This window comes from Monodon monoceros, unplaced genomic scaffold (genome assembly GCF_005190385.1).
Source record: "Monodon monoceros isolate NGI ecotype Baffin Bay Population unplaced genomic scaffold, NGI_Narwhal_1 Super_Scaffold_12, whole genome shotgun sequence".
Lineage (NCBI taxonomy): Eukaryota > Metazoa > Chordata > Mammalia > Artiodactyla > Monodontidae > Monodon > Monodon monoceros.
In genome coordinates this window covers 150,262,212-150,286,015 of record NW_021703768.1, presented here as the reverse complement: position 1 = coordinate 150,286,015, position 23,804 = coordinate 150,262,212, and the positions used below count along the sequence as shown (strand labels likewise).

The 23,804-nt window shown below is 38.8% G+C and overlaps 1 protein-coding gene across 2 annotated transcripts in view; it reads right to left on the bottom strand.

Moving 5' to 3' along the window:
• Positions 1 to 19,480, bottom strand: part of SIMC1 (SUMO interacting motifs containing 1) — a 98,411-nt gene extending 78,931 nt beyond the window's left edge. For both annotated transcript variants that reach the window (XM_029217402.1, XM_029217403.1), the window contains exon 1: positions 19,239 to 19,480. In XM_029217402.1, coding sequence (XP_029073235.1) covers positions 19,239 to 19,367 — 129 coding nt within the window. In that variant the 5' untranslated portion in view covers positions 19,368 to 19,480. The remainder of the gene's footprint in view (positions 1 to 19,238) is intronic.
• Between the last annotated feature and the right edge of the window lie 4,324 nt (positions 19,481 to 23,804).

Genomic DNA, 23,804 nt, shown 5'->3' with positions numbered 1-23,804 from the left:
ATAGCACCTTTAAAGTAGAGAAACCTGGCTGATTCTACATCAATGAAGTGACCAATGTTAACATCACCAATAATGAAACAAACTACCTAATGTTCCTCCTGATGAGATGCACTGAGAATACTACTTCTGTTTATCAAAACACCAGAAAGTTGTAAGAAAAGTCACAAATTAGAAGGTAGTTGGCAGTGACTGGTTTGGGAATCCCATATAAAGATGAAAATGGCTAATTAAAGCCACATGCAATAACACTGCTTAATTGTATAAACATAAGATTGAGGAAAAAAGAAAGGCAAAAGAGAATAACGTGCAATATGATTCTGTGATATTGGGATCTAATAAGAAATATATATTTGGTTTTTGTCTCTGGTTCCTGATACAGAGCTCCTAAAACCCTTGTAGTTTCCTTAGTGATAGAAGAGAAGCATCTTCGTTATTAATAAGCCCCTTTCAACCATATCTGTGTTTGTTAATGATATGACTGATGGCTGAAAGCCCCTAGGTATTTCAGGATTGGGGCTAGTTGCTAGAGGAACCAACCATGTGATTAGAGGGTTAGAATTTTCAGCCCTACTTCCTCAGTGTCTGGGGAGGGGAGAGGAACTCAAGATTGAGGCAATCACCAATGGCTAGGGATTTAATCAGTCACACCCACTGTCATGGAGCCTCCATAAAAATCCTAAACAACAGGGTTTGGAGAGCTTCTGAGTTGGTGAACACATCCATGTGCCAGGAGGGTGGTGTACCCTAAATTACATGGAGACAGAAGCTCCTGCACTTGAGACCCTTCTGAACTTTGCCCTCTGTACTTCTTCATCTGGCTGTTCATTTACGTCCTTTATAATAAACTGGTAACAGTAAGTAAAGTGTTTCCCTGAGTTCTGTGAGCCATTATAGCAAATTATCAAACCTTAGAAGGGGGTGTTGGGAATCCCTGATTTGCAGACAAGTTGGAAAGAAGTGAAGGTAACTTGCACTACATGCAATTGGAATCTGAAGAGGCGGGCAGTCTTGTAGGACTGAGCCCTTAACCTGTGGGTTCTATGATGACTGCAGGTAGTGTCAGAATTGAATGAAATTGTGGGACACCCAGTTGGTATCCAGAGAGTTGGAGAATTATCCCCCAATAAACAAATTTGAATAAAAATTTAAAAGTCCCTGGAATAAACTTACTGGGAAATTTCAAGACCTATATTAAGAAAACTTCGATTGTCATATATATAGGCTGTTATATATGACCCTCATGGTAACCACAAAGCAAAAACCTATAGTATATACACAAAAGATAATATGAAAGGAATCTAAGCATAACACTAAAGAAAGTCATCAGACAACAGGGGAAGAGAGCAAAAGAAAGAACAGAGAAGAACTACAAAACTGCCAGAAAACAATTAACAACATGGTAATAAGTACATACCTATCAATAATTAAATGTAAATAGGCTAAATTCTCCAATTAAAAGATATAGAGTGGCTGAGTGGATTAAAAACAAAACAAAACAAGGGCTTCCCTGGTGGTGCAGTGATTGAGAGTCCACCTGCCAATGCAGGGGATGCGGGTTCGTGCCCCGGTCCGGGAGGATCCCGTGTGCCGCGGAGTGGCTGGGCCCGTGGGCCATGGCCACTGGGCCTGCGCGTCCGGAACCTGTGCTCCGCGACGGGAGAGCCCACAGCAGTGAGAGGCCCGTGTATCGCAAAACAAAACAAAACAAGACCCATCTATATGCTGCCTATAAGACTTACTTCAGATGTAAGGACACATACTGACTAAAAGTGAAGGGATGGAAAAAGACGTTCCATGCAAATGGAAACCAAAAGAAAGCTGGGGTAACTGTACTTATATCAGACAAAATAAACTTTAAAACAGACTGTAATAAAAGACAAAGAAGGGCATTACATAATGATAAAGTGGTCAATCAAACCAGAGAATATAACATTTGTAAATATTTATGTACCCAACATAGGAGCGCCTAAATATATAAAGCAAACATTAACAGATGTAATGGGAGAAACTGACAGCAATGAAAAAAACTGTGATATACTTTAATACCCCACTAACATCAATGGATAAATCATTCAGACAGAAAATCAATATGGAAACATTGGCCTTAAAAGACACACTAGACCAGATTAACTTAATAGGTATAAACAGAACATTCCAGCCATAATCAACAGAATATACATTCTTCTCATGTGCATATGGAACATTCTCCAGGACAGGCCATATTTAACAAAATAAAGTCTCAATAAATTTAGGAAGACTGAAATCACATCAAGCATCTTTTCTAACAACAATGGTATGAAATAAAAAATTAATTACAAGAAGAAAACTGGAAAAATCACAAATACATGGAGATTAAACAACATGCTACTGAACAGCCAATGGGTAAACAGAGAAATCAAAAGATAAATAAAAAAATACCTTGAGACAAATGAAAATGGAAATACAACTTACCAAAATCTATGGGATGCAGCAAAAGAAGTTTTAAGAAGGAAGTTGATAGTGATACAGGCTTACCTCAAGAAACAAGAAAAATCTCAAAAGACAGAATTTAATTTTACACCTACAGGAACTAGAAAAAGAAGAAATGAATCCTAAAGTTAGGAGAAGGAAGGAAATAACAAAGATCAGAGTAGACAGAAGTGAAATAAAGACTAAAAAGACAACAGAAAAGATCAATGAAACTAAGAGCTGATTCTTTGAAAAGATAAACAAAATGGACAAACCTTTAGCTAGACTCACCAAGAAAAAAATAGAAAGGGCTCAAATGAATAAAATCAGAAATGAAAGAGAAGTTACAACTGATATCACAGAAATACACAGGATCATAAAAGACTACTAAGAGCAATTATATGCTAAAAAATTGGACAACCTAGAAGAAATGGATAAACTCCTAGAAACATACAATTTCCAAGACTGAATCATGAAAAAATTAAAAATCTGAATTGACAGATTACTAATAAAGAGACTGAATCAGTAGTCAAAAACTGCCCCTCACCCCAAACAAAAGTCCAGGGTCATGGCTTCTTTGGTGAATTCTACCAAATATTTAAATAAGATTTAATAACTATCCTTCTCAAACTCTTCCAGAAAACTGAAGAGGAAGGAATTCTTCCAAACTCATTTTACAAGGCAAGAATGGCCTTGATACCAAAACCAGACAAGAATACCACAAAAAAAGAAAATTTCAGGCCAATATCACTGATGAACATAGATGCAGAAATCCTAGCAAACCGAATCCAACAATACATTAAAAGGATCATACACCATGATCAAGTGGGATTTAGTCCAGGAATGAAAGGATGGTTCACCATCCACAATTCAATTAACATGATATACCACATTAACAAAGGATAAAAATCATATGATTATATCAATAGTTGCAGAAAAAGCATTTGACAAAATTCAGCATCCAATTATGACAAAAACTCTCAATAAAGTGGGTAGAGATGGAAACATACCTCAACATAGTAAAGGCCATATATGATAAGGCCACAGCTAACATCATACTCAATGGTGAAAAGCTGAAAGTTTTTCCTCTAAGATCAGGAATAAGACAAGGATGTCCACTCTTGTCACTTTTATTCCACATAGCATTGGAAGTCTTAGCCAGAGCAATTAGGCAAGACACAGAAATAAATGGCAGTTTTTGTGGACAATATATTATATAAAGTATGATAACTCCACCAATAAACTGTAAGAACTAATAAATTCAGGAAAGTTGCAGAGTACAAAATAAATATACAAAAATCTGTTGTATTTCTACACACTAACAATGAACTATCAAAAAAGAAAACAATCCCATTTACAATTTTATCAAAAAGAATAAAATACCTATGAATAAAATTAACCAAGGAGGTAAAAGACCTACACACTGAAAACTATAAGACACTGATGAAAGAAATTGAACAAAACACAAATGAATGGAAAGATGTTTCATGCTCATGGTTTGGAACAATTAATATTGTTAAAATGCCCATATTACCCAAAGCAATCTACAGATTCAATGCAATCCTCATCAAAATTCTGATGGCACATTTCAGAGAAATAGAACAAAGAATCCTAAAATTTGTATGGAACCACAAAAGACCCCAAATAGCCAAAGCAGTCTTAAGAAAGAAGAACAAAGCTGAAGGCATTGCACTCCCTGATATCAAACTCAGTATGATTTTGGCATAAAAACCGACACATGGATCAATTAAAAAAATAGAGATCTCAGAAACAAACCCACATATATATGGTCAATTAATTTATGAAAAGAGGTAAGACTATACAATGGGGAAGGGACAGTCTCTTTAATAAATGGTGCTAGGAAAACTAGACAGCCACAAGCAAAAGAATGAAACTAGACTATTGATACTATCTTACACCATACACAGAAATTAACTGAAAATGGATTAGAGACCTGAATGGAAGACTCGAAACCACAGAACTCCTAGAAGAAAACATAGGTGGTAAGCTCCTTGACATTGGTCTTGGTGATTATTTTTGTATCTGATTCCAAAAGCAAAGGCAACAAAAGCAAAAATAAACAAGTGGGACTACATCGAACTAAAAAGCTTCTGCACAGCAAAGGAAACCATCAGCAAAATGAAAAGGCAACCTACTGAGTGAGAGAAAATATTTGCAAATCATGCATCTGATAAAAGAGTAATATCCAAAATATATAAAGAACTCATACAACTCAATAACAAAAAACCAAATATCTGATTAAGAAATGGACAGAGGACCTAAATAGACATTTTCCCAAAGAAGACATATAGATGGCCAACAGACACATGAAAAGATGCTCAACATCACTAATCATCAGGGAAATGCAAATCAAAACCACAATGAACTATTACCTCATACCTGTTACAGTGGCTTTTATCAAAAAGACAGGAGATGACAAGGGTTGGCAAGGATGTGGAGAAAAGGGCACCCTTGTGCACTGTTGGTGGGAATGTAAATTGGTACAGCTGCTATGGAAAACAGTATGGAAGCTCCCCCCAAAATTAAAAATAGAACATGTGATCCATCCAGCAATTCTACTTCTGGGTATTTATCTGAAGAAAATGAAAACACTAATTTGAAAAGATATATGCACCACTATGTTCACTGCAGCATTAGTTGCAATAGCCAAGAAATGGAAACAACCTAAGTGTCCATTGATGGATGACCAGATAAATATGTAGCGTGTGTGTGTGTGTGTGTGTGTGTGTATAGTATATATATAAATACATATATATATACAATAGAATACTACTCAGCCATAAAAAAGTATGAAATTTTGCCATTTGTGACAACATGGATGGACCTAGAGGGTATCATGCTAAGTGAAATAAGTCAGACAGAGAAAGACAAATACCATATGATTTCACTTATACGTGGAATCTAAAAAGAAAAACAAACACACAATACGAAATTCACAGGTACAGAGAACAGAATGGTGTTTGCCGGGAGGGTTGTGAGGGTGGGCAAAATGGGTGAACAGGGTCAAGAGGTATAAACTTCCACTTATAAAATAAGTTATGGGGATGTAATGTTTAGCATAGTAATTATATCAATAATATTTTATAATATATTATTATTTTTATAATATATAATATGTTATATAATAATATTATAATGTATTATAATAATATATCAATAATATTGCAGGGCGTATTTGAAAGTTGTCAAGAGAGTAAATCTTAAAAATATTCTCATCACAAGAAAAAAATTTTCTTTGTAACTCTGTACGGTGAATGATGGTAACTAGATTTATTAAGGAGGTCATTTTGCAGTGTATACAAATACTGAATCATTATGTTGTACATCTGAAACTAATATAATGGTATATGTCAATTATACCTCAATAAAAAAATGATGAGGATTTTTAGAAAATGTGACATGACACTAAAGTTCATTGATAATGTGTGAAACTTTGGTTAAAAATTTAAAACTTTGTTAATTAACTAGATGGGAGGAATCCTTTCACAATGCATATGCATATCAAATCACCATGACATACACTTTAAATATCTTACAATTTTGTCAATTATTCATCAATAAAGCTAAAATTTTAAATAAATAACTTAAAAAAAAAAGAGAAATGTGACAAAACCCAGAAAAACTCTGGAAAATAATGAGCTGGGGGCTAACACTACCCTAATTTTCATCGTATACCATTCTCTAGTATTTGAATTTTTTGGACTGGTACATGTAAGTTTTTTTTTTTTTTAATTAATAAACTTTACTTTTTGGAGCAGTTTTAGGTTCACAGAAAAACTGAGCAGAAAGTAGAGTGTTCCCATATATCCCCTCTCCCCACATATGCACAACCTCCCCCAATATCAGCATCACGGTGGTATATTAGTTACAACTGATGAACCTACACTGACACATTATCAACACCCAAAGCCCATAGTTTACATTAAGGGTTTACTCTTGGTGCTGTACATTTTATGGGTTTTGACAAATGTATAATGACATGTATCTACCATTGTAGTATCATACAGAATAGTTTCACTGCCTGAAAAATCCTGCGCTTTGCTTATTCAGGTCTCCCTCTCCATTAACCCCTGGCAGCCAGTAATCTTTTCACTGTCTCCACAGTTTTCACTTTTCCAGAATGTCGCATTGTTGGAATCATACAGTATGTAGTCTTTTCAGATTACGTATTACTAAGTGAAAAAAGCCACTGAAGTTTACACCAAGTATTTTCATGGCTTGATAGCTTATTTCTTTTTAGTGCTGAATAATATTCCACCGTCTGGATGTACCACAGTTTACTTATCCATTCACTTATTGAAGGACATCTTAGTTGCTTCCAAGTTTCGGCAATTATGAACGAAGCTGATATAAACATCTGTATTCGGTTTTCTGTGTGGACAGAAGTTACAATTCATCTGGGTAAATACCAAGGAGCACAATTGCTGGTTTTTATGGTAAGAACACATTTAGTTTTGTAAAAAACTGCCCAACTGTCTTCCAAATTTGCTGTACCATTTTGCATTCCCACCAGTAATGAGTGAGAATTCCATTATTCCACATCCTCACCAGCATTTGGTGTTTGTTTTGGATTTTGGGTAGTCTAAAATCCAAATGTAGTAATATTTCATTGTTATTTTAATTTGCAATTCTCTAATGGCACATGATGTTGAACATCTTTTCATACACTTGACATCTATATACCTTCTTTGATGACGTATCTGTTTATGTCCTTTGTCCATTTTTTAATCAGGTTGTTTACTTATTGTTGAGTTTTAAGAACTCTTTGCATATTTTCAAAGCAGTCCTTTATCAGATGTGTCTTTTGCAATATTTTTTTCCAGTCTGTGGCTTATCTTCTCATTCTCTTGTCTTTCACAGAGAAGTTTTTAGTAGTAGTGAAGTCCAGCTTAGCAATTATTTCTTCCATAGATCATGTCCTTGGTGTTGTATCTAAAACATCACTGCCAAACCCAAAGTCATCTAGGTTTTCTCCTATGCTATCTTCTGAGAATTTTACAGTTTTGCATCTTATGTTTAGGTCTATGATCCATTTTGAGATAATTTTTATGAAAGTTGTAAGGTCTGTGTCTAGATTCATTTGTTTGCATGTGAATGTCGTTGTTGCAGCACCGTTTGTTGAAAAGACTATCTTTTGCTCCTTTGTCAAAGATCAGTGGACTATAGTAATGTGGGTCTATTTCAGGGCTTTTTATTCTGTTCCACTGATCTATTTGTCTATTCTTTCATCAATACCACACTGTTTTGATTACTGTAGTTTGTAGTTAAGTCTTGAAGTCAGGTAGTGACAGTCCTCTGACTTTGTTCTTCTCCTTCAATATTTAGTTGGCTATTGCTTCTCCATATAAACCGTAATCAGTTTACTGATATCCACAAAATAACTTGCTAGGATCTTGATTGGGAGTGTATTGAATCTATAGATCCGGTTCATAAGAACTGACATCCTGACAATATTGAGTCTTCCTTTCTATGAACACGGAATATATCTCCATTTATTTATTTCTTCTTTGATATATTTTATCAGTTTTATAGTCTTCCTCATATAGATCTTGTACATGTTTTATGAGATTTATACTTAAGTATTTCATTTTTTTAGGTTTTAATGTAAATGGTAATATGTTTTTAATTTCAAATTCCACTTGTTCACTGCTGGTATACAGGAAAGTGACTGACTTTTGTAAGCTGACCTTGCATCCTACAGTCTTGCTATTATCGCTTATTAGTTTTCATTGTTGTTGGTGTTAATTCTTTTGGATTTTTTCCTACATAGGTGATTATGACATCTGTGAGTAAAGACAATTTTATTTCTTCTTTCCTAATCTGTATACTTTTTCTTGTCTAATAGCATTAGTTAGGACTTCCTGTACAATACTGAAAAGCACTGGTGAGAGAGGATGTCCTTGCCTTGCTCCTGATCTTAGTGGGAAATTTTTAAGTTTCTTACCATTAAGTATCAGAGGTTTTTTGTAGCTGTTCTTTATCAAGGTGAGGAAGTTTCCTCTTTAATCCTAGTTTGCTGAGGTTTTCTTTTTTTTTTTTCTACCATGAATAGGTGTTGGATTTTGTCAGACGGTTTTTCTGCGTCTACTAATATGATCATATGATCATATGAAGAAAAAATTTCTTCTTTAGCCTGTTGATATGGTGGATGACATTAGTTGGTTTTCAAATGTTGAACCAGATTTGCATACCTGGAATAAATTCCTCTTGGTCGTGGTGTATAATTCTTTTTATACATTGTTGGATTCAATTGCTAATAGTTTGTTAAGGGTTTTTGTATCTATGTTCAATGAGAGCTACTAGTTTGTAGTTTTCTTTTCTTGTAATGTCTTTGTCTGGTTTTAGGGTATTAGGGTAATGCTGGCCTCAGAGAATGAGTTATTCCCCCTGCTGCTATCTTCTGTAGAGAACTGGTATAATTTCTTCCTTAAATGTTTAGTGGAATATACCAGTGAACCCATCTGAGCCTGGTGTTTTCTGATTTGGAAGGTTATTAATTATTGATTCAATTTCTTTAATAGATACAGGTCTATTCAGATAGTCTATTCATATATCTTTTATAACAAAAATTTAAAGTTTAAAAAGTGTTGGTTATCCCCAAATTACCCTATAAATTTAATAAATTCCAAACAAAAATGGTATTTTTTAAAGGAATGAGTAAGATGATTCAAACATTCCTTTGAAAGTGGAAAGGCTCAAGAATAACTTAAAGGGGAAACAAAAGACAAATAAGGAGGCTTTGCACTACCAAATATCAAGACAACTTCAGAGCTACAGTAATTAAAATATGTAGAAAATAGGCCCCGAATTATCTGGAAACTTAGTTTATAACACAGGTAGTTTTACACATAATTGGGTAGATCATTCAATAGTATTAAATGAGTTAACTCAATATTTGAGAGGAGTTTTTCCTTTCAGCAAAATTCTATGCAATTGAAAAGTTAGACCATTACATTTGGCACAAATCTAAGAAATTTGATAATATCCAGGTTTGCCAAAGTATAAGAAAACAGGTATTCTTAAACACTGTCCACATAAGAATAGATATTACATCCACTTTGAAGTATAATTTGCTGGTTATATATCAACTAGTGATCTTAGTTGCAAGAAAAAGGGTAGCTCCTAGAATCTAGAGAACCTGAGAACCAAGTTTGGAGTCTACACAGCCAAAACTGATGCTCTAAACCATAGTGCACAACTGAATATGCGATTATCACTGTCAGTGGGCACAAACACCACAGCTTCCATGGCCAGCTATACCCTGTACCCTACTGCTACATGTAATTGCCATTGCTGCTGCTGTCTCACCAAAATGGAGTCTACCTTACCCTGCTTTTTCCCATCACCAGCTTCCAATTCAAAGTCTGGAATAAGTACTTCTGACTGGTATAATCTAGGTTCTATGTCCAAGCATTAGGTGCAAGGGAGCCTGGGAATGTGAGTATCTGGCATTTCAGCTTTTTTTTTTTAGGAGGAAATAGATTGTATCTCCAAAGGTGGGAGTTTTACAAACATAGTTCTGGGTTTCAGACACTAGGATCACACAAAGAATGACATTATGTCCACAACAGTGGTATACATTAAAATTATAAATACTTATTACTCTTTAACTCCAGAATTCCATTGTAAGGAACTTGTCCTAAAAACATATTCTTATGACCATACAAGAGAGTTCATCACATCACAGTCTGTAATAGCAAAAAAATTAAAATCAATAAGGGAGAGGTTCAGAAGGAGAAAAATAAATACCGTATGCTAACACATATATATGGAATCTAAAAAAAAAGTTCTGAAGAAACTAGGGGCAGGATAGGAATAAAGACGCAGACGTAGAGAATGGACTTGAGGACATGGGGAGGGGGAAGGATAAGCTGGGACGAAGTGAGAGTGGCATGGACTTATATATACTACCAAATGTAAAATAGACAGCTAGTGGGAAGCAGCCGCATAACACAGGGAGCAGCTCGGTGCTTTATAACCACCTAGAGGAGTGGGATAGGGAGGGTGGGAGGGAGACGCAAGAGGGAGGAGATATAGGGGTATATGTATATGTATAGATGATTCACTTTGTTATGCAGCAGAAACTAACACAACATTGTAAAGCAACTATACTCCAATAAAGATGTTAAAATAAATAAATAAAAATAAGGGACTGGTTAAACAAATTATGGCATTTTTTATATGAGAATAACATGCAGCTGATAAAATATTTATTGAATGAATACTCACTGTGTGCCAGGAACCATGTTATGCACTGGGAATACCATGGTAAACAAAGTGGACAATAGTCTGAATGAGGTACCAATATTTTTTTTAATGCCTAAAATATATTAAGTGGTTTAAAAAATTACTATGACTCCACTGGGAAAAAAATTAGACATTTAGGTATGTTTGTGTACATACACAGAGAAAACTATTAGTTATCTCTGGAGAGCGGGAATGGACAGGGGTGCATTCTTTCTGATGTCCTGAGTTTTTTGCCTCTTTAAAATTTTTAAATAATTTTTAAAATTTAAAATGGGGAAATTTTATTTTTTAAATGACACAAATGGTATACCTTAAAAAAAAAAAACCCCGAGAACCCACTGGAGACTATAGGGTTTCCTTCTGGAGTGAAGAAAATGTTCTAAAATCTAAAACAATGGTGATTGTTAAACTACTCAGGAAATTTTAAGGGCAAATTTTATGTATGGTATGGAATTATATCTTAATAAAGCTGTTAAGGGGGAACGGGGCAAGTGATCTGCAGGCTTACATGGGAGCCAACCTTGATTTAAGATCCAAATTATCAATAGTTTGACATCTGATGTTTTAAATTAAAAATGTAGGTGAATTTTGCTTCTACTCTAAAACATATCCATAGTTTTAGTTCCAAAAATCTTTATAAAAAATTATCTTGGGTTGGAAGCCATTATTTATCCCCTGGTTCTCCCATCGCAGAGGGTATTTTGACATAACTTATCTCAGGAGGAAAGGATTCCTTAGAAAACCAATAATAAGAATTCTGTTTCTCCCTGAATAAATAATTAATGAGCACCTACTATGTTTGAGGCATTAAGTATGTGGCTGTGTCCAGCAGGGAACTTGCAATTTTGGGGAGAAGGGGTTGAGAAAGAGAAAGTGATTTAAAAAGTATTTTTAAAGTACATGATAGGGTTTAAAAAATAATTTTTGGATTAAAAAACACTGGTGAGTCTATTCTGATAAAAACACACATTTGAAAAATAGAATTATACTTTGCAATTTGCTTTTTTCCACTTAACTATTTCCAGCATCCCCAGAGGATGTTCCTTTGGAAACACGGTGAGAGGTTTGCAAGTTCACCCCAGGATTTTCAAGACTGACACTAGTGGCGGTAAATCTGCTCTATCAGTTAGCACCTGGTTGAACCTACCTCAGTTTCCTCATCTATCAAATAGGGATAATAATAGTACCTACACCTCATAGGGTTGCAGTGAAGATTACATGAGTTAATCCGTGCAAAGCACTCAACATGGTGCCTGGCATAAATACCAACTTTTCTTACTATGTGATGCTCATCATGATTAACATGGTCAGTTCTATGTACCAAACAGTCACTCTGAATCAAAACACCAGCTCCTTGATGAGAAAGGCACAGAACCCAAACAAAGAAAGTCTTAAAGTTTTATTACTGCCAAGAAGGAAGCCCTGTAAAATTAAAGTTAAACTGTGCTTCCAATTAGGAAGACAATACTACTAAGAAATTAAACTCCTTTAATTAACTTATAAATCTAATGTAGTGGTTCTGAACCAGGGGCAATTTTGCCCCCCACAGGAGACATTTAGCAATATCTGGAGACATTTTTGGTAGTCACAAGTGAAGGGGCTGCTGCTACTGGCTGGCATCTAGTAGGTAGAGACCAAAGATGCTACTAAACATTCCACAGTGCACGGGACAGCTTCCCACAACAAAGAATTATCTGGCCCAAAGAAACCCTGATCTAATGCAATCCTTGATAAGATATTCTAAAATTCACTTGGAGGACTAAATGGTCACAACAGACATGAACTTTTGGGGGAAAAAAAAGTGAGAAGAGGTATTTGCTCGAATAGATACCAAAAAAAAAAAAATACTATCAAACCACAAAAATAAGACAGTCAAATTCTGACACTGAGAATACACAAATCAATGAAACATAAAAAAAACCCAGAAATAGATCCAAGTGCTTAAAATAATCTGGTATAAAAAATGTGTTTCAGATAAATGGAGAAAAATAATTATTTAAGAAATGATTCCCAGACAAATGATTAAAATCATATATTATAAATTCTAATATCCAGAATGTTTCCCTCATACATCTGCAATCAGGATGCATCTAATAGTATATACATTTCATGCGGTAGTTTCTTTTTTCTTGAAAAGCTGTTCTTAAACTGACAGCAAGTCTTAGATTCAGTGTTGTCTTAGAAATAAGGCAATACAGTATATGGAAAATGGTAAGCATACTTCATGCTATATAAAGCATTTCAGATGAATTAAAGAAATAAATGTTAAAAATGAGATAGCCAATGAACAATAATAAGTAAATAATAGGAAAATAATCTCAGGACAGGAAATATCTTTCTCAACATAAAACAAAGAAAAAAATAAAGAAAAAAGATGCACAAATACACATGTAAAATGTAAAACTTCATTAAATAAAACATCACAAACTACAGATTTCTAAATTTAGTGCAATCCCAATTTTAAAAGTAAAAATTATTTGGAAGTTGACCAAGTGATTTTTAAAGTTATTTGAAAGAATAAATATGCAAAATTAGCCAGAAAAATTCTAAAAAAGAAGAGCAATGAAAAGTTTCCTCTGCTTATTATTAAAACAGCATGTAACAAGGTCAAAATACAAAGTCCACAAATAGACACGAAGGTTATTAGTTGATAAAGGTAATATTTCAAACCACTGGGGAAAAAGGACAGATAATTCAATAAATGATGTTGGGACAACTAGCTAACCATCTGGAGAGAAAAATATTAGATTACCATTCTATTCTTTTTTTTTCCTATTCTTTTTTTGAAACTAATTCCAGGTGGATTAATGAAAAAAAATATTTATAATCTTAGGAGTGAGGAAAGTCTTTCTAAGTATGACAACAAAGACAGAAATCATAAAGGAAAAGGGTGACAGAATTGACTATGTAAAAATTTAAAACCTCTGTAAAGAAAACCAAAGAAATCAAAAGTGGGGAAAAATATGTAACATGTACGACACAGGGGTAGTTTCCTAGTACAAATTACTACAAACTGGCTGGCTTAAAACAACATCCTCTCACAGTTCTGGAGGCTCAGAAGTCCAAAATCAAGGTGTCTGCAGGACCATGCTCTCTCCAAGGCTCTAGGGGAGAATCTGTTCTGTGCCCTTCTCTTAGCTTCTGGTGTCATGAGCAATCCCTGGTGTTCCTTGATTTGCAGCTGCATAACTCCCTCTCTGTCTTCACATCTTATAAGGATACTAGTCATATCGGACTAAGGGTCCACCCTACTCTATGCTCTCATCTTCACTGATTACATCTGCAATGACTCGATTTTCAAATAAGGTCACATTCTGTAGTGGTGGTGGGGACTTCAACACATCTTTTTGGAGGACCCAATACAACCTATAAAAAGTCTTTACTATGTGAGTAAAACTGACAAATTAGTAAACACACAAACAGAAACCCAATAGGATAAGAACAGGCAATTCACGCACACACCCTACGTGTGTATATATGTGTGTGTATATATATATATATATATATATATATATATATATACACACATACATATGGAGAGAGAGAGATCTCCAATAAACATGTGCAAGACGTCCAGCTCTCCTACATGCCGAGCACACACTCTGATCTCCAACCTCACTAGCTGCTCCTCCTCCCCTTGCCTTCCCCATGGAAGGGGGCATGCTCTAGGGCTAGATCCTGGATGCTCTTCCTCTTGTAGACTGTCAACCTAGATGAACTCTTCTAGGTCAATGACTTTACAACTTATGTGCTAATGACACCAAACTAGTCAGGACTTCTCCCCTGGCTTCCAAACTCAGTACAAACCTTATACCTTGCATCTCCAGTTGGCTCTCCCACAGGCATCTTAAATTTAACACCTTTTAAAGAGAACTCTTGAATCTTTCCTCCAACTCTGTTCCTCCCCAAGTCTTCCCCACTTCAATGACTGACACCAACTTGCATCCAGTTGTTCAGGCCAAAACCAGGGCATCATTTTTGATTTCTCCCTTTCCCTCATTAACCACATCCAAAGATCAGGATTTACTTTATAAATGCCTTCCATATCTCTCCAGTCTTCCAGTTGCACCACCTACAAAGCTACAATTATCTCTGGTCTGGACTACTAATGAAACCTCCAAGACTGATCTCCCTGATCCACTTTTGTCCCCTTATAGTAAGGTGAAGCTGGTTTGTTTGGGACAGTTTCAGTTTTCACCTGTTGCTTGATACCCGGTCCAGTTAGTAACTCCTTTCATTTGCAAAAGAATCCCCATTTGGATGACAAATTATATGGTCACCTTGCCTTACAGTCTTTTCTTCTCACAGTAGCTAAAGTCACCTTTTTTTTTTTTGCGGTACATGGGCCTCTCACTCTTGTGGCCTCTCCTGTCACGGAGCACAGGCTCCGGACGCGCAGGCTCAGCGGCCATGGCTCACGGGCCCAGCCGTTACGCGGCATGTGGGATCTTCCCGGACCGGGGCACGAACCCGTGTCCCCTGCACCGGCAGGCGGACTCTCAACCACTGCGCCACCAGGGAAGCCCCTAAAGTCACCTTTTAAAAGTGTAAATCAGATCATGTTTTTCCCCTGCTAAAAACCCTTCAAAGATTTCTTATTACATAAGAATAAATCCAAGTTCCTTACTGTGGTCTAGAAGGTCCTATATAACCTAGCCCACCTACTTCTCATCTCTTCCAACTCTGTCCTTCACTCACATTCTAGCCCCACTGGCCTTTTGATTCTTCCAATTAGTCATGCCCCTTCCAAATTCCAAGCCTTTGTTTTTGCTGCACCCTTTACTGCTACTTTATTCCCCAAGATCTTCTCATAACAAATCTGTCATTTTGTTCTCTTATCAAATATTAACTCTTCAGAAAGGCCTTCTTTGAAGACACAATCTAATGCTCCCAACCCCACCCAAGTTATTCTCTATTATATTGTTCACTTATTTGTTAGTTTATTGCTCTTATTTCTTCACTAGAATGTAGGTCCATTGTCATCCTGTTCACCTTTGGTACCCAAGGTCAGAGCATGTGCTCAATATGTATTTAATGAGAGAATGAATCACAACCCACAACCATAGAAAAAATTAAAACCATGACAGCTCACAAAATCTGGCTATCAAATCAGCAAATATTAAAAAAACAAAAATTCCTTACTTTTCTTCCTAACACTCTGACATGACATTTATGTGATTGTTTATTCTTTGTCTCCCTCTGACTAAAGTGAAATCTCCACAAAAACAGGGACTTGGTTTTGTTACACAGCCATATTCTTAGCAACTACAAGAGTGCCTGGCATATAGTAAGTGTTCAATAAATATTTACATACTGAATAAATTGACAGTATCTAGGGGTAGATATGGACTAGGTAGTGAAGAAAGGGGTACGGTGAAAATATAATTGGTGCACGATTTCTGTAGGAAATATGACAATATATATCAAAAGCCCTCCAAAGAGGGCATACCTTTAGACTCAGCAATCTCACTTCTAAGAGGAACTTATCCTAAAACAAACAAACAAACAAACAAAGGTACAAAGATTATTTATGAGGAAATTTCTGAGTTGTTTATAATAGAGAAAATTTAGAAATGGCAGCATAATATCCATTTATAGGAAAAGAGAAATGTAATTATAAATCTGTACAATGAAATACATTAAAAATATTGGTGATGTGTATTTATTGATGCAGAAAGAGATAAAAAGTATATTAAAAGAAAAGGCAAACTGAAAACAATGAAGTATAGCAAGACTTCATTTTTGCAAAAACATATGGGGATGACACATGGCTATGTATGAGTGCAGACTGGTATTTACAAATAAAAGTTTAGCCAGGCATACTTCAAAATGTTAACATTGGTTATTTTTGGATAGCGAGATTAAGGGCAATTAAATTTTTTTCTATATACATTTCTCAATTTTTTGTAATTAGGGCAACCAAAATTATCTGAATATGTTCTGCTTTTACAAGTAGGGGGGAAAAAAAGCAATAAATATTATTAAAAAACACAGACACATTTCATCAACTTACTGAAGACTAAAGCCTAGGTTAAGAGCCAGAAGTTCAGAAACATCAACTTCAGCATTGGAGATGGGTTTCTGATTTCCTGAATTCAAGCAAGTTGTTTCCCCTCAGTCAATATTTGTAAAAAAGAAAAAAAAATTACAAAACTTGTTTCTTTCATTTCATTGCTTCCCAAGCTTGAGAAACAGCACAAAGTGTAGCAAAAGCTATCATTTATGCTGGCATTTTCCTTGCATTGCTTCATTAAAAACCTTCTAATGGTCCTGCCAGGTAGGTATTAATGTTCTCAAATGCAAAAGCTGAGAGAAATGACAGAACTTGCCAAAGCTCACACAGCTGTTGGGGGGGGGGGAGGCGGGGGAGTTCCAAGTTCCGTATTTAAACAGAGGTTTCTCTGACCTCAGGGCCTTGAGGAAAAGCTGGACAAAGGCGCTTGAGGCTTTATAACCTTGCTCTCTCAATGCCTCTGATCTTTTGTGTGGTTATCATACCACCCTTATCTAACTTGTAAGAAAGATAAAAGGAGAACCAGCCCAGAGTTTTTAGAAAGGTGGAGTAAGTCTCTGGAGAAGCGAGATTTACACTGGGTACTACTCTGGAACTTGCCCTTCATTTCTCTTCAACTCAAAAGCTCCAAATCAAAATGCTTGGTTGGGTGGTCACAAGGGAGGGGAGGGGGGCAGTTTGAGAGTGCCCCTATGTATGTGTGTGAAGGGTCACAACACACGCGACAGACTGGGATAAGGATGACATCTGGGCACCTGAAGAAGGAAGCTGACCCAGGATGAGGGAAGATGGATACCACTTGGGAGCAAAGGACAAAGTTAGTAGGAAGGACAAATTAAAGGGGGATTGAGAGAAGGAGGAATAGGAAAGAGGAGGAACTGGGAGGAGATGCAGCTGGGAGTTATTCTGCAGTATTTTTTTCTTCCACCTCTTTTCTTTCTATATTCTTTCCCTTGATTATCTCGGTCACAATTAGACCTTCGATGCTCCTTTCTGTTTAGATGGTTACCAAATCTTTCCAGTCCTGACTTTTCTCCAGAGTTCAAGTCCTCTGCGGTTCAAACTGAATGCAGCATTCCCTCCACCCCAAGCCTGCTCCTACTGTATTTGCTCTCATCGTCAAACATCCATCTGAACTGCTCGCTCTCCCATTCCATCAACCATTCTTTCATCCAACAAATATTTACTGTGGATCTAGTATGTCCCCCACACTGTCACAGCACTAGGGACATCCATTCACTTCCCAAGTTGGGTCACTTTTACCTTGAAAATCTTTTGTCTGTCCATCTCATCTAAATTCTTTACTGAAATTTATTGAGGATCCCTCTTGCTTGAATCATGGCAACATAGCACTATAAGTTAATTGGTTTTGCATGCCATTTATTCTACAGTGACCTCCTAGATTTAGCACTATACCTGAAGTGGCTCACAGTGGAGGCTTAGGGACTACAAACAATGGGAAGGGGATTGGAGAAGCAGAAGCTAGATTTGTCTTGATGAAGTATTTGCAAAGGAAGAAAGGGGTTTACAAATAACATCAGTGTGACAATTCTGTTATTTCTGGGGTGTGGCTTTGGGAGGCTGGGAAGATTGTTGGAAGTCTGATGCTGGGAGTCTCCTGATAGAAAGCCTTGCCCACCTCCCATCCCTTGAGTACTCAATAGCCACTTGTTGATTATATCACCTTCTATGACAGAAACTGCGAATGTTGTGTTCTCCATCGCATCCCCAGCTCTTAGAACATCAGGCCCATAGTAGAGGTTCAATAAATATCTGTGGAGGATTCTAGAAAGGCAGGGACCATAGATGTTTTATTCACTACCTTAGGAAGAAGGACAAAGAGACTGAGGGAAAAAGAAATCGTGCAAGATGTTTCCCTCCTTATCCCGAGCCTGGTAAATGTTTCCTAAGAGAAATAAACGGCCCTCCTGCACAACTCCAAAATCGGGCCCCTCGCTCGGCTGCCAGGCCCTGGAGCGCGGCCACCATCTGGCCCAGGCCCCAGCTTCCCTCCCTCCCCGCCCGGGCTCCTGTTACCTCCCTGCATACATCTGTACCCACCACAAGCCAAACAATTACACGCTCCCGCGTCCCCGCCTCGAGGTCCGCGACTACCCCCAGGACCCTGCGTGCCCCCGGGCCCCCCGGCCGCCACCCCCGCCAAGGCTCGGGGAAGCGCACGGCCCGGCCTGAGACCGCCGCCCGCTGTGGGCTCCTGCACCCCCCGCACCCGGACCTCGTCCATGTGCTCGGCGGCCACTCTCCAGCCTCAGCCCGCTCGGGCTTGAGTGCGGAGCCCGGGAGGCCCGGCCTCCCGACCCGGGCCAGCCGCACTCCTCAGGGTAGAACACGACAGGAAGGCGGCAAGGCGGGAAGCGGTTGCAGCTGTGAGGCGCCCAGGGGCGAGCGGCGGGGCCGCCGGAGCCAGCGGGCCGGGCCGAGGGTGGCCCGAGCAGAGGCGGCGCTCCGGTCGCGGCGGGGTTCGGGAAGCGGCGGCTCGCTCACTCACCACGGTCCGGCGGGGCAGCGCGCCGGTGGTCCGGGACAGGGCCCGGCGGAGCCTCCGCGCCCGGCCCGAGCGGGTCCCCCCGGAGCTCTCGGAGCCGCTGTCGTCCGAGATCACGATGAAGTCCTCCATGGCTGTGGGTCCCGGCCGAGCCAGCGCGCGGACGGCCGGCAACCCGGGAGGCGGCAGCGGCGGCGTTGACTTCGGTTACTGCTGCTGAGGCGGCGGCGGCGACGGCGACGACAACCGGGGCCATCACCCCGACTGCCCCGCCCCGATCCCCGCCCCGTCGGCCCCTTCCCGCCCCTCCGGAGCACCGCCCCCTGGCGGCTGGCGGCGGGCGGCAGGCGGCGGGCGGCTAGCGGCTGGTAGGGCCGCGGTCACGGTTTTTGGCGTTGGCACTCGTTCTCCCTTCCCGGAAAGCGAGAGAAAATCAAGTCGCAGCCGGCTTGGGCCGGTGTTGGGGACGGCCGTGCGGGACGCTGAGGCTGTGAGGGCTTCCCCTGCTGCTTCTGACTCGAGTGTGAGGTGAGGTGTGAACAGGCCTCTCTGACCCAGACAGCCTCGACATACTCGCCCGAAGAGCGTCCCTTTTCTGCACACGTGCAAGTACCTTTGTAGGATCATTTCCTAGAAGTGGAATTACTAGGTCCAAGGCGCTGTTTCTGTTCTGATAAGTGATGCCAAATTACTAAATTGTACCAATTTGCGGTTTCACCAACAATATATGTCACTCAGGAATTTAAACTGAGATTTAGAGATTTGTTCAGTTGGTAGCAGGATCAGAGACTGAAAAAAATGCACAAAGAGAAGCGATGAAGGAGCAGACATTATAAATATTTAGATGTTATGAATAAGCAAAAAAGATACACCCAGTGGAGGGAGAAGCGGTAGGTAGTTGGTTGTTGAGCAGGAACGTTAAAATCAGGATAGGATCTGTGTTACAATAAATGGGGTATTGACCAAATCTTGCTGCCCAGGCTCTAGCAATTTGGCAGAATGTATTAACAGAGCTAAAGGAAAATGTGTTTATCGGAAAGGGGATTGGTTCCTAAAGGAATGGTTGTCAGGTGCTATCTAAGCACTGCTTAGAGCAGCGATTCTCAAACTTTAGTGAGCATCAGAATCACCCAGAAGGCTTGTTAAAACACAGATTGCTGGGCCACACCCCAGGGTTTCTGACTTAGTAGGTTTATGAGGTGGGGCCACCCAGTTTTCATTTCTAACAGGTTCCCAGGTGATGTTGATGCTGCTCTTGTGGGGACCACGCATTGAAAACCTCAGATCAATGGCCAACAGATTTCAGATGTTCTGGTGGTATGTTTGAAATCATCCTTGTTGTGAAGGGATTCATTAAGTTGTTTGTCTTCACCAAATGCCATTAAACATTTAGTTTATTTAACTTATTTTTTGGGCTTCTGTGGCTCAGCACCTCTGTTACCACTTCTTTTCATTCTCCTTAGCTGACTCCTGCTCCTCTAACTCACTTCTTAAATCATGGTGTTCCTCATGACCTTCACATACTTCTCCCTACACAATCTCAATCGTTTCCATGCTTTAATGATAATTTTGATGCTGGTGACCCCCATATGTTTATCCCCAGCCCAGTCCTGTCCTCAAAGCTCCGGATATATATATCCAAATGTCTGTTGAATCTCATAGGCATCTCAAGTTGAATATGTCCAAAACTGAACTCAACCTCCATCCCCCTACCTGGCCCTCCAAAAATAAAGCCTGCTTCTTCTCTGTGTTCCCTACTTTAGTGACTGGTGGTACTACCAGCCAGCAATGGCACAGCTTTATGCCCTCAACAAATCCTGTCTCTTTTACCCCCTAAATATTTCTTGTACTCACTTGCTTCTTTTGGTCTCTGCTCTTATGATTCTAGGCAAGCTAAGATCACCTCTAGTCTAGTCAGTAGTCATAGTCTCCTATCCAGTCTTCCTGAATCTATTCTTGTCCTATTTCATTCCTTCCTCCACACTCAGCCAGAGTGCTCTTTAAGAAAGTATGTAATGAACCCCTTCAGTGGCTTCCTAATAACACTATGCCTTCGTGTGCTCAGGTTGCCATGACAAAATACCATAGACTGGTGGCTTAAACAACAGAAATTTATTTTCTCACGGTCCTGGAGGCTGGGAATTCCAAGATTAAGGTGCTGACCAATTCAGTTCTCAGTGAAGACTCTTTCCTTGGGTTGCAGATTTCTCAGTATAACTTTAAATGGCCTTTCCCCAGTGGGTGCATGCAGGGAGAGGGTGAGGGTGAGGATTAATGGCCTTCTTATAAGGGCACTAATCCTATCATGAGGATACCCTCATGCCCTCATGCCTTACTCTAATCTAACCTTAATTACCTTCCAAAGACCACATCTCCAGATACCATTACATTGTGGGGTTAGAGTTTCACCATATGAATTTTGGAAGAACACAAACATAACATGCTATGAACGTCTAAATATAAGGACAAATATAAATAATATGTATTTTGTGTAGATTATATTAATGTTATTTTATATAGTAAATATATGATATGTTTACATATAGTAAGTATATGATTTCACTGTAAGTAAATTTTACCTTAAAAAAAAAGAAATGGTAAAAAATTTTGAGGTTTATGATATGCATGCTATAGTGTTAAGGAGTGAAATGTAATGAAGTCTGCAAATTACTTTGAAATGCATCAAAAATAAGATGGATAAATGTATAGAAAGATAGATGTGGGTAAATAAATATAATAAAACAGTAACATTGTCAAATACATGGTCGTTATATGGGTGTTCACTTTTACCTTTTATGTATATTTAGATGTTTTTATATTATGTTGAGAAAAAGGTTAAGAAACAATTATAATTTTACCACTATTTTTTTTTTTTTTTTTGCGGTATGCAGGCCTCTCACTGCTGTGACCTCTCCCGTTGCGGAGCACAGGCTCCGGATGCGCAGGCTCAGCGGCCGTGGCTCACAGGCCCAGCCGCTCCGCAGCATGTGGGATCCTCCCGGACCGGGGCACGAACCCGTGTTCCCCGCATCGGCAGGCGGACTCTCAACCACTGCGCCACCAGGGAAGCCCTACCACTATTTTAAAAACTTAAACAAAAGAGATTATAATGAACCCCGTGTGCCCATCATCCAGCTTCAAGAATTATCAATCTTGTTCTGTTTATATTCCCACGCACTGTCTCACCTCTACCTTCCTGAATTATTTTAAGGTAAATATCAGACATCACATTGTTTATTCTGCAGACATTTCAGTTTGTATCTTTAAAAGATAAGGAATCTACATTCATCAAGTTATTGTTGAGCATATATGCTGTACTCAAGGGATACAATAGTGAACAACATAGACATGGTCTCTGATCCATGGTGCTTATAGTTTATGGGGAAGACAATAAACTAGTAAATAATTATAGATTATGATAAGTATATAGCCAGTTTGTAAAGTCTTCACTTGTGAGATATAAATATGAAACGATTTAATTTGTTTCCCCTATAACCATTACCACTGTCTTTAGAAATTCACTTAACTCTGTTGAACGGATTCCCTTAAGAATATTCTACTCTGGTCCTATAACTGCAGTCACTTTCAGTAACTAATACAGTCCCATTCCAAGTATTATGACTTAGGCCTGCCTGTTTAAAATCTTTAATCTCTTATTTAATTCATAGCTCTTCCCGTTCTCCTGGTGCAGGTGGACTTGTGGCTACAACAGTTCTTAGTGGAGGGAGTGGTAATGTCACTCCCTTTCTTTCTGCTTGGCTCTGCTCCTAAGTAAGGATGAGGAGGAGGGAGAAAGAATGTTCTCTGCAAGACTGTCCATGAAGAGTTATCTGTTCTTTTTCTTCTGGTTGTTGCTACTTCAGTAACAGTTCTCCCAATGTGTCAGGAGTCTGGATGCCAGCTCTCTTACTTGGAATGGGCACATTGTTGCTCTCTGGGGCCTCCCCTGTGCACTCTCTAATGTGGGAGAGGTCAATCTAAACCCTTTCTCCCAGACATCCCCACCAGTCCCTGCCAGGGGCAGTCTAACGTATAGCCTTTTGTTGTTGGGGGATCTTTGTCTGGAGGGGCTTCTTGGGGAGTGCCAGCAAGGGCCTTAAGCCTCAGCCACCTTCTGTGCTCTCCAGTTGACTCACCCATGGAGAATTTACGTGCATAACTCAAGGAGGAAGGGAATGCAGGCAGCTCCCATCTTAGTGCTCTTCTCTTAGCATCAACTAGCTCTCTCCTCCCTTCCTTCACCCCTAGGGGCATCAGGGGCTTAGGCAGGGCAATAGTTCCGTGACTTTCAGACAAGTTCTCAGCTTGGGGAGTGGAGAGAGGAGTAGTTTACTGCACTTTAAACTTGTGGGAAGGGAATGGGAGAACAAGATGAATGGCCTCCATCCTCTTTAGCTAGAGAAAAGCAATGGATGGTTGCCATCTACTATAAGTAATGTTCATTCATGGATATATGAACAAATTGGAAAAAAATTCAAATATCTACTTCTGTTGCAGAATTTATGATTAAAGTGATTAATATTAGTAACTGACTTTCAAACACACAAATAGTGATAAGACTTCAGGGGT